Source organism: Oscarella lobularis, chromosome 4 (assembly GCF_947507565.1).
Source record: "Oscarella lobularis chromosome 4, ooOscLobu1.1, whole genome shotgun sequence".
Taxonomy (NCBI): Eukaryota; Metazoa; Porifera; class Homoscleromorpha; order Homosclerophorida; family Oscarellidae; genus Oscarella; species Oscarella lobularis.
Genome location: NC_089178.1, coordinates 2,919,286 through 2,930,446, shown reverse-complemented (window position 1 = coordinate 2,930,446; position 11,161 = coordinate 2,919,286). Strand labels below are relative to the sequence as shown.

The window sequence follows — 11,161 nt, the reverse complement described above, 5'->3', positions numbered from 1 at the left end:
CTATTAGCGACTGTTAGCGTGCGCACTGACTTGGAGCTCGCACGTTCGCGAAGAATTTCCGTCGTACAATCAGCCAAAGCTGCTCGAGGACTCGACTATGAATATCAGAAACGCAACGGTATGTCAGATTTCACGGAGGTCTCGTTTTGAGGGTTCTCTTCTCTTTTTTTCTCGCAGCCAAACGATCTCATCAATATGCAGCACTGCAACTTGCTGTGCTTGCCAGAGAACTATCAAATGAAGTACTACTTCTACCACGATCTCTCCTGGCCTCAGGTACAGCGAACGTACGAATATCGAATCCCAATCGAAGTCACTTCGTCTTCTCGTGTTTCCGCCAGCTCTCCTACGTCGCCGAAGACGAGAAAGGAAAGATCGTCGGTTACGTGTTAGCAAAAATGTAAGAATGACGACATACCGAATCGACAAGACGGAGACGGGGGCCCTTTTAGGGAAGAAGATCCCGACGAAGCACCGCACGGCCACATCACCTCCCTAGTAAGCCAATCGCTGTCCAATCGTCTATCGAACCACAACCTATCGGTTCCAGGCAGTAAAACGACCGTACAGGCGATTGGGACTCGCCCAGAAACTCATGGATCAGGTGTGTTGTAAATCAGACGACGTGATTTTCCGTTTTTATTTTTTTTGTTTCGTAGGCTTCACGTTCAATGGTTGAATGTTTCGCCGCGGAATACGTATCGCTTCACGTAAGAAAGAGGTAGGAAAGCTGTCTCTTCAAAGTCTCTTGCCTTTTCAATGAATTGGTTTTAGTAACCGTGCTGCGCTCCACTTGTATGAAACCACGTTGAAATTTGAGTAAGAAATACAAATAAGCAATTATGGAGTGTTTTTCCTAATGTTATTTCTTTGATTGAAGAATCTACGACACTGAGCCTCGTTATTATGCTGATGGCGAAGACGCGTTTGCTATGAAGAGAGACCTGAGCTTCATTCAACAGGAAGTGGACGAAGATAGAATGAGAAGGCATTTGAAGCCTATCAAAGGAGCAATTAGGGAAGTACAGTAAGAGCTTTTTTGTACTTTATGTGTACGGATGTATGGGATTATCAGCTGGTGTCAAACTATGCTGTAGAGCAGTTAAGGAGGGTTGATATTACAGTTGAAAAAAGTTAGAAAAAAAATGACAGGAGGATTAACATAACGAAAGAAAGGACGGTTGAAGGTTTGTAAACGAATGTGGGCCTCTATTTTGCTATGACTCTTTCTCTAGTGCAGTGAGCATTCCTTTTGAAATTGTCAAAAATAACTTGGGTGACTACTTGGGTGTGGCAGGGGTGTGGCTACTTTCGTTGTAACGCGCTTTTTGACCACGTGGTCTCTCTTACGATCGCCGCAAAAGAAGTCGAAGAACCCAGGTACGACGCTCTTTATCAGTCGAAAGGTATCGAGAAATGTTCTTGATGCCTTTTGCTGCTACGAAGTCGCAGAAAGCGGGCGTGTTTTCATCGAAACGTAAAAGGCGGCGTTGGGAAGAAGCCTTGTCTTGTTTTGTAGACTGGATTGTGGGTAGCCTATGAAGAAGAAGGAGACGAAGAGGTAGACCGCGGTCCCAACGTCCTCGGCAGGACGGGTTGGTCCAACTGCGGGACCACGGAGGCTTGCAACTTCCTCATAGTTGCAGTCTTCTAAACTGCCTGTATGCCTCCTCTTGGTATGAGGCCATAGCGTCTAAAAGGCCAGCGTCTCCTGGGCAGGCCTACATCAACTGCTCAAGTGGTTGTGCAGCCCCGAGAAGGAAAACTGCCCGTTCACGGCGTGCATCTCCCAGTTGAGGCTACCATTCTTTATTGGTAGTCTCTCCCGGAGAACGACGCCCACAGCAAAATACGTGCCTGCAAGCGTCTTCTTTATTTATTTGCAGGCATACATACCCAAAATGAGTATTGAATCAAAAACGAGGACGTAAAGATGACAGGTACATATAGAGCGGATTGTCTGTATTTTGCACTAATGTTCTCGTTGATAGGGCTTTGGGGTCCTGAGCATGACCCCATTATTAAAAACTGCTCCCGGGGTCCTGGGCAAGACCACGTCAACAAAAACTGCCCGCGAAAGAAGAGGGGGGGGAGGTCTGTTTGTTTTTCGTTTTTTATTGAAATAAAATTTCTGTACCCTACCCTTTCCTCCATGGCGGCAGCAGCGCACGCGGGGTGCACTACCCCGCCGGTGCCCTAAACTAACTAGCCTCGAGGATCCAGACCCTCTTCCCGCGCGCTAAGATGCGTGGGTGGGGGACGCCGCGGAAAGAGGGTCTGGATCCTCGAGGCTATAAACTAACCTAACCTAACTACCTAAGCGCGTTAGGGGAGCAAGGCGTACGTCATGTTATGCGCCTACTAATCACTACGACGACACATGCACGAATCCGTTTTTTTGCATCAGCCGTTTGCTCTTCTTATCTTCGGCAGAAAACCGGAAATAGCCCAATTCATCCTGCAAGAGTACAACTGTACCTTCAGGCTTCAGGCTTTGACGCAAAGTACTTACCAGTCAACTCGTCGATCGAAGAGATCGATCGAAGAGATCGATCGAAGAGATCGATCTTCAATGCGCGCGGAAGTCTTTGCGAAGAACAATTAATCGCCTGTATTTATCCTAGTAGGTATCCGCAAAAAACGAGCGCGATTACTTGTGGAAGAGACGCTGCATGTTTTGAGCTCGCTTTGCCCCCGTACAAGCTATTCTGGAAAAGCTCTGCTGCTCTAGAGAAAAACGGCAATTGCGATAGGTAACGGTGAGAAGACGCACGCCCGGCTCGCTTCCGTTGCACGCAAATCAATGGCGGCGTGAGGAGGCGAAACGGCGCGCTATCGCTACCGACCGACATGCTAGCCACGTACTACGTCTTTCTTTGTCTTTTCTGAAGCGTAGATGCAGCGATTTCTTGCAGAAATAGGCGCGACATGCGTTCTTAGAGAAGGCTCCGTAATCCCTGGCCCCTTCGCTAGCTCGCGAGGGTCTGGAAGCCTCGAGACAATCGCTGAGGTTCGCCGCAAGCCTACGCTTCCAGACTTTGAGGACGCTCGTCGAAGCCGAAGAGCACGAGGCTACTGTACTGACCACGTGACTGATAGCCCGAATAATTTACCAATAGATTAATTAACCTCTCTATGAAACTTATATATCTATGATGAAACTACCTGAAAGCCGCATTCGTTTGGTCTACTAATATATGTGTCACGTTCTAAAAAGGAATAAGCCAAAAAAGGCTGATCAAAATTTAAAACAAAAAGCATGCACAATAAAACAGATAGTCTAATTGTGAGTCAATTTTAAAATCTAGCTTAGGCCACAATATATAGATATAATATTGTATCAAATTGCAATCAGTTGAGGGAATAAAAACTTCGTTTTCCCACATCGAGTAAAACTTTTATAAAACTTACGCCACCACCACTTTAAGTCTCGAATTCTTTGGGCGACATCTGCCACAGTAACCGCCACAACGACCTGTGGCAACGGCATTGCCATGCGAGAACGTGATTTTTTCAGAAACGTGGCCGCCTTCTTTAGTCCACTCGTTTTCAGCGTCCAACACCAGCCCCGTTTCCCTTAGGTCGATTTTGAAGGAACCCTAAAAAAAGAAAAAGATGAATACATGAATAAAAGATGATTTTATTGCTCTCACCATAGGACAGGATCCCGTTCTGCTGTAACAGTCAGCTGCTGAGCCGTACTCATTGCGGCCTTCTCCAGTTGTAAATCGATAGTCATTTGCTATGTAGATGAACAAGGTAATTTAGTCAGTCTTCCACGGTAAGAGAAAAGAGGAACTCACTTATAAGTTCCATTCTCGTCAGATCCAGTCGAACTCGACTGAAAATCGTGTGTCCGCTCCCTTGAAATTTCTCCGGTCGAATGAAACGGTTCTGCTGCTCTTGAACGATACTAGGACACGTGCTGGGATTCAACAGTCTGAGAAAACGAGAAGGTTAACAAAAAGAATTTTCGTGAGCAAAGTCTTCTCTTACCTGTAAGCGTACGTACTGCCAAAATTTTGCAGGTGAGACGAAAGAGGAACGTATTCTTCGGGGACGTAAGTACGCATCCCGTAGCAGTAGATCTACAGCAAAATCATAAGAGCCACGCTTCAGATTAGAATACTGAATTCTTACTGATATCAAGCGATTGGCTATCTTCAACGTGTAAAGTCCGTCCGTCGTCTTTCTCTGCTTCCTCTGAACGTCTCGACACGACACGGGAGGGCAAGGCTCCATATTGCAGGACTGGCTCAAACTAGGCCGATCTTTGGATACACAGCGCTCGTTGGCGAGAGCGTTGCCGCTCCCGTCGCCAGCAACACAGGTGGCGCTCCGCGATTGCAGTCCAGCACCGCAGGGAACAGAACACTGACGAAAAAACAACGTCAGAAAAGAGTTTGAGTTTGACATGTGACATCGTGTACCTCGTCCCAATCTCCCACTTTCCATTGACCGCACTCGCCCCGGCACGGACTTGTCTCGGACGGACGCACACCGTCGCACTTCCCGGCGTCGACTCTTGATCCCGTTGCAAAGTCAAAGCAGGCGACCTGCCGTCTTTGAACTCCCGGTGCGTTGCACGTCGCCGCCGAGCACTGCGACCACCCGCTCATTCGCCATTGGTGACGAACCGGCGTCACGACCTCTTGGGGACAGGGACGCGTCTGGCACGTCTTGCGCGCGGAAGGCGCGGGAGTCGAGCACAGCGTTGACGACACGATTTTGCTGCCACGTTTGCAGTAGAGCGAACGAGTTTGCTCGCCCTGTCCGCACGTTTGAGAACACGCTGACCACGACGATGGACGCCACGAGGGACACAGGGAGAAACGGCACGACTTGTGCGTCTTTGGCTTGCGTCGATGACGACAGTATTCGTCGGACACGTGGCGCTTTTGAGCATCGCGGCAGTAGACGCGACGCGACTTGGTGCCTTTGCCGCAAGTAACGGAGCACTGAGGAGACAAGAAGCCGTTACTACAATACAGTATGTACATATAGTGCAGCGCGGTATTTATTACATCTTGGAACGGTTCGGTGTGCCATTTGGGACAGGGACCGGCTGAGCAACGTTGCGTGCTCTCCGGCTTCGTCTCCGGGTCGCAGAAGGCATCCTGCGCGATTCGCTGGTTGCTGTCAAGACAACGCACTTTACGATGTTGATTGCCTCGGCCACACGTTTTAGAACACTAGAGAATCGTTGATTATATAAACGGTTTCTCATAAAATATATGTCTCTCACCGGAGACCAGTCTTCTGCGTTCCAGTCATAGCAACTCACTCGCGATTCGCACTTCTCCGTTTTGCCGGCGAGTCGTTCCGACCCGTTGCATTCCGAGTCCGGCAACAATTTCCCATCGGGACCCCGGCACAGGACAGCCTGTCGCCTGACGCCAGAACCGCACGTAACAGAGCACTAAATTCGCAAGAAAAACTCTCAACGTGAACTGGTTTGTCTCAATCTATCTTTACCTTAGACCAGCTGCCGAGTGCCCACTTTCCGGCCGGACAATACTTCAACAGGCACTCCTCGTTTTCCTTCGGCTTTGAGGATGCATCACAGTTGACCGAATCAATAACGTTTCTTCTCTCGTCGATGCACTGCACCTGACATAGACGTCGACCATTTCCACAAGAAGCTGAACACTAATAAACAATCAGATGCCGAAATGCTCACACAAACTCGCCGCCTGTTTACCTCGCTGCAAGAGGTCTTCATCCACGATCCGCACCGTTCGCCGATGCACTGTCGCGACGTCGTCGGTCGCGCCAACCGGACGCAGCGTGCCGCAACAACTGGAACGTCGTGAGTGTTGACGCACGACAACCGTCTCGACTGGACGCCCTTTCCGCATCGTTTCGAACACTAAAAGAATCCGATAGAGAATCAGGAAAAAAACGTATTGACGCTGGAACTCACGATTGTCCACGAGTCGGCTTTCCATTTGTAGTCCTCGCAGTGCCGCTGGAGACACTCTTGCCGTTCCTGCGGTCGGGTGCGCGGATCGCATTGCTTGTCGTCGACGAGACGTCGCTGCACGAAATCGGCGCACTGTACGCGGCGTTGCTGAACGCCCCGTCCGCAAGTAACGGAACACTACAAAAGAAAAAGTATATGAGGCTGAAATTTCTCACTTTTCCTTTATCATAACTACCTTGCCCCAAGCCCCGATTCGCCACTCTCCGTTGATTTTCACGGGATTCGATTTGACAACTGACGGCGAAGGACACGATTTCACTATTTGGCACGACTGCCTTTTTGCCGCTGGCTTTTCCGTTAGATCGCACTTGGACGCGTCTACATGCGTCGCTCGTTTGCCGCCTTCGCGTTTCATGCACTTAACAACACTCGACTGAGTGCCGTTTCCGCACGTCACCGAACACGTCGTCCAAGAAAGACTCCATCTAAAAGAAATAAACACGTAGTAGGGGGGGTCAAAGAGTCGCCGGAGGACCAACTCACTCAAAATAGCAGGCCGCGTTGCACGGCTTCGCGTCCGGCTTTAGGCGAGCTTTGTCGGCACAATACGCATCATCGACAATGGGACCGCCGCCATTCTGACGGCACACGACGATCCTCTTTTCGTTTCCTTGGCACTCGCGACTGCACTGATTCGTCCATTCGCCTTGTTCCCACGCGTAGGAGAGCGCCGGAACGCTGCTGCTTGTCTTCTCTTTTCGGTTGGGCCCATTGTACGACCATCTAATGTCAGCTGTGCGTAATCGTCCCACAGACAAAACCTGATCAGAAAACAAGACGAATTGACATCTTGCCTCGTTTTCTCATCCGGAATAACTTGCCATTAGCGTAACCGCTTGATCGGTAGCGCTGGACGTCGTCAACGTTTCGAGACCATTTTGGGAACCGTTGTAATACCACGAAGTGCCCGCACCCTGGTACTTGTTCCGACCGAGACGAATGAAGTAACCGCCGTTGAAGATGTACCGATTCGATTCGTCCATCACAGCTGTAGGTAGAGAACGTTGATGAATAAACACAGGCTTATCTCTCCCGTATTTTCCCCCCCTCCCTATTACCTAAATAATTGTCGTCGCGAGCTTGAAGTGGCGTCTGGCGAACGACGATGTGCGTCGCGCCGCGGGGAAACGTCACCACTCGATTGTAACCTGTCGAAAAAAATAAAGTCATAGATAAAAAGAGATCGCGCGAGCCTTTGTTTCTTTTCTCTAACCGTAGGTCGTTCGATTCACGGAACCCGTCATTCGCTCGCACGTGCCTCCTCGACCGCCGCACACGCCGCATCGATCGCGCTTCGCGTCGCTACCGAGAACGCGATCGCAACCGGCCGGCTACAAAGAAGAAGAAGAAAAAAGACAAACGAATTATTCAGCGGTTTCCATTTGCATCATAAAGATGATGGGATGGGACCTACCCTGCACTGGCCTTCGACGCATACATCAAAGCCGTCCGGCGAGCAAGGCGTGCCGTCGACGACTTTCGACGACAGAATATAGACTTTGTAGTTGTTTGTCGTTGAGTGGCAGAGGAGCTTGCAGCGATCAGGACCTTTGGCTAAAAAAATAATCAGAAAGGCAAACGGAATTGTTTCCCTAGCCGCAAACGCTAAGTCGATAAACCACCCGTACCGGCGTATTTGGGTAGCCAGTGAACGCGCTGCGGTAGATCGGCGAAATTGTGCGGTTTGTTGTTGTATTGAGAACACTGCACTTGCCGGAAGGGCGTCGAGCCGACGGCACATTCCTGCGCGCGGAGACAAAAGACCGTTATTCACATAAACCGCAGCTCTAAAATAACGAACTTACGTTAGTCGAACAGGACCGATATCTACGTCTAGTTCCCGTGCAAAAAGCGCCGCCACCCGATGGCCTAAAACAAAAACAAAAAATTTTTTCATCATAGAAAAACATCAATAATCGCGCGGTCGCGTACGTTGGGTCATCGCATCGTCGTTCGGAGAACTGAACGCCGCCGCCGCACGTTCTCGAGCAGACGCTGTACGACGACCATTCGCTCCATCCGCCGTTCACGAGTCGACTCACAAAGTTCTTGGGCTCGCACTTGCCTCGCATGCACCATTTCCCGTTGGCGCACGGCGTCCCGTCGGCCCACGGCATGTGCTGCGTTCGGCAGGCCGGCGTCAGAGTCGACGAACACCACAAAAGCTGACAAGGAGAACTGATCTAAAAAAAAGAAAAGAAAATATATACATACATATATAAGACATATATTGATTTCGGTTACCATGTGCTTGCAACGAGTGACCCCTTTGCCGAATACCATTTCACACTGTGCATCGAGATCGAACAACTCGCCAGGCAGTCTCACTGGCTTAGCATTCCTCTGAGCGACACGTGGTCTGTTGAGCAGACAGGCACCATTTCCACCGCTGCACACAGAAGAAACGGTGGTCAAATTAATAAATTATACACAAACACTCTTGTAACCTGAGAAAGGATGTGATTGCTTGACTACTGCATCTCGACCACGACCAGGGGCTCGTCAGATAGCTCAGGCTCGGCGCCATGATGCGATATTCGTCGGGCGCGAGCAAGCAGTCCTGCGCCGCGCCGTCGTGCGGCATATTCAATCTAAACGAGAACGAATTAATGATTCTAATGAGCGATTTGCATTGTCATGCAGGCCGGAGGGGCGCAGGTGCAGGTGCGCGCTGTCTCAAAGTCACTTTCCCACATGAATAAAACGTTCCCATTGCGAGCCTCTCTCTCTCGTCTTCGTAAACGAGCGTATCGAACGAGACGAAAGAGGGCATGCGCGCAGAGAGTTTGGCGGGAATTGTGCGCGCGAAAAAATGAACGGATAGTTCGCGCTCAAAAAAACAAACGTAAAACACGGAAGCGGAGGACTCGGGGAAACAATGTCAACAACACGGGGGCGACGACGACAACGGCGACGACATCGGATTCCGCGCAGCAAACTGCATCGCGTTTGTATGGACTTACAGGTGACCGACTTCGTGGGCCGTCGTGAAGGCGGACGACACGCCCGTGTCTTCGACGATCGTACAGCTGCGTAGTGCGTTGCACATTGCCCCGAGTTCGGCGAGTCCGAGCGTGTCGCAGTGCGACGAGCCCTTGCTACGACAGATGTTCGTCTTCGTGAAGAGCACGGCGACGTCGTGGTGACCCTCTTCGCCGTTCGGTCGATTTTCCGTCTGTTGCCATTTGCAGAAGCTCGTCAGCGTCGCCGGCGCGCTGCTCGACACGACGAAGCCGGCCTTCTGTTGATTTTTGGCGGGAGAATAATTTTTATTCGTATCGATTATACGATTCGCTTCCTCCCCCATTCTCACCGGATTGCTTTCCACAATCAAAATACGAACGATGACGACCTTGACGTAATTCCCCAGAGACGGATCGCTGAACAAAACAGACACCTGCACAGGAAGCGAAACGGAATTAGCACAAAAAAAACCGCCACCTGCACACGACGCGTAACCAACGCGCACGTGCCAAGTCTAATCCCCCCAGCACTAAACAACATTCTTCCTTACCACATTCATGACTGTCGACAGATACTCGACGAGTCGCCGGCCGTAAAACGTCGCCATCGACTCGTCGGCGACGACGAGCATTTCGACGAAGTTCTCCATAGACTGCGATCGTCGTCGACGACGCGTCAGTGCGTCGACGGAACGAGCGACGTCATTCGCCAACGCGCCTTTTTTTTTTCGAGGAACAGGAAACAAGAATAGGTTAGATCAGATAGAATAATCGGAAGTGCATATGATGCCCAGCTGATGTCACAAAAGCAGCAGCTGGCATTGGGAACAAAAAGGAGAGGCGAGGCCACCCCGCTATCGAACTACTAATGGTATACGCGCGGCTCTCAGCTGTCTAAGCAAAGGCCCGAAACGTCCATCTATTCGCTATGCAAACCCCCACTGCATAAACAAGCGCTCGTGTGCGCGCGATGCGTCGAAGAAAAAAAGGTAGCTTCACACCTTGTCCAGTTACGTCGCAGAACGACGTCTCGGCGTTATCGCGCCTATAGACGACATGAGGACGATTGTAAACGTCGTCGCCGTCGGTATCGTTTGACGTGGCTGTCAGCGGCTCGACGAAAAATTGACCGGCGTCCGTTCGATAGGCACCCATCTGTAGAACGAAGCCAGAAACACAATTACGCTGACTGCCGATTAATTGCGTGAAGATGTTCGCGAGTGCGCCGCCGCCGTCGCCGCCGTCGCCGCCGCCAGAGCTCCAACTCTCTCGGCTAGGCGACTCAATTACTAATTAGCTGTCCAACTCTGGAGGGCGTCTGGGTGGGGGTAACGCTGTAGTTTGGGGGGTGCGCAGACGCGCGAGGACGACGAATACGCTCGAGATTCGCGAGAGGGAGACCGTCGTTCGGCTTGCTTTGGCCAAATCGATTCTGTCTCGGACGAAACGCCGGAAATCGAAGAAAAAGCCCTTATTCTCGTCGGGCGGGGACCCGCCCGCCGGACGGTATCGGTCAAACGTCGTTGCGTTTAGGGTCCGCGTAGACGCAAGGCTTCGCATGTAAGCGAGAAGTGCCACAACACGCGTTCGGTAAGAGAGGACAGAGCGTGGGAGGGAGCGCTACGTAATGAGAAAATTATCGCGAGTCGTCGTACCAATCCGCCGCACAGATTGAAGCTAGCCGTCTTCGAACGAACGAAGTCGGTTCGGCCCGTGTAGAAGCACCGCTTGAGGTTGTTTTGATCGGCGTCGGTGCTCATCAGTCGAGTGCGACGACCGCCCTTCGAGATCCGTTCCACGGATAAGGAGCCGGCGAGGAATTCTGCGTCGGGCTCGAGATGAAGCTCGATAGTTTCGCCGAAGGCGCGAAAGACGAACGAGCGTTGCTCCGCCGCGTCGTTGTCGCGCTTCGTTCGCACGCTGTCCAAGCGGCGAGGAGTTACGAGTTCGTGTCCTAAGGACACACGATAGATCGTAGCGATTACTCCCACATATTTTGGGGCCATACGGACCTTGGGGTAGATTGGCGTTGCAGGAGAATGCTGCGAGTAGAAGGAAGAGAAGCGAGACGATAAGTGTTGGCATTCTGTCGCTTGCGTCAACACAGCGATCTGAAGACGTAAAGCTTTCGGCACCGGTCCGACGTTACTAAATGCACGAGCAGATCGGGAGACAGCAAGTTTATAGTGCCGCGAATATCGCGTAGCCCGGCTAA

At 51.0% G+C, this 11,161-nt stretch overlaps 2 protein-coding genes and 1 long non-coding RNA gene across 3 annotated transcripts; 2 read left to right on the top strand and 1 right to left on the bottom strand.

Annotated features, from left to right (window-relative positions):
• Positions 1-4: 4 nt before the first annotated feature.
• LOC136186619 (N-alpha-acetyltransferase 10-like) lies at positions 5-1,252 on the top strand. The gene is made up of 9 exons (XM_065974031.1): positions 5-118; positions 178-276; positions 342-400; positions 453-498; positions 551-604; positions 660-721; positions 775-819; positions 881-1,187; positions 1,236-1,252. The coding sequence occupies exons 1-8, from the start codon at positions 98-100 to the stop codon at positions 1,029-1,031; spliced, it is 537 nt and encodes a 178-aa protein (XP_065830103.1). The 5' UTR covers positions 5-97; the 3' UTR covers positions 1,032-1,187; positions 1,236-1,252.
• A 1,950-nt stretch (positions 1,253-3,202) lies between these two features.
• LOC136186527 (A disintegrin and metalloproteinase with thrombospondin motifs 20-like) lies at positions 3,203-11,100 on the bottom strand. Its single transcript, XM_065973903.1, has 28 exons — positions 10,959-11,100; positions 10,602-10,900; positions 9,948-10,101; positions 9,498-9,664; positions 9,297-9,380; positions 8,947-9,224; positions 8,431-8,574; positions 8,228-8,372; positions 7,916-8,166; positions 7,789-7,852; positions 7,612-7,726; positions 7,398-7,537; positions 7,197-7,314; positions 7,042-7,131; positions 6,805-6,971; positions 6,467-6,744; positions 6,159-6,408; positions 5,924-6,100; positions 5,702-5,869; positions 5,476-5,649; positions 5,246-5,419; positions 5,025-5,192; positions 4,431-4,958; positions 4,141-4,374; positions 3,997-4,088; positions 3,804-3,940; positions 3,654-3,742; positions 3,203-3,599 (listed from the first exon to the last, which is right to left on the bottom strand). Exons 1-28 carry the CDS (start codon positions 11,029-11,031, stop codon positions 3,408-3,410), a joined length of 4,950 nt encoding a protein of 1,649 aa, XP_065829975.1. The 5' UTR covers positions 11,032-11,100; the 3' UTR covers positions 3,203-3,407.
• LOC136186530 (uncharacterized) lies at positions 6,464-7,567 on the top strand. Its single transcript, XR_010669739.1, has 2 exons — positions 6,464-7,126; positions 7,202-7,567. It is a non-coding gene; the product is annotated as an uncharacterized lncRNA (long non-coding RNA).
• Positions 11,101-11,161: the final 61 nt, after the last annotated feature.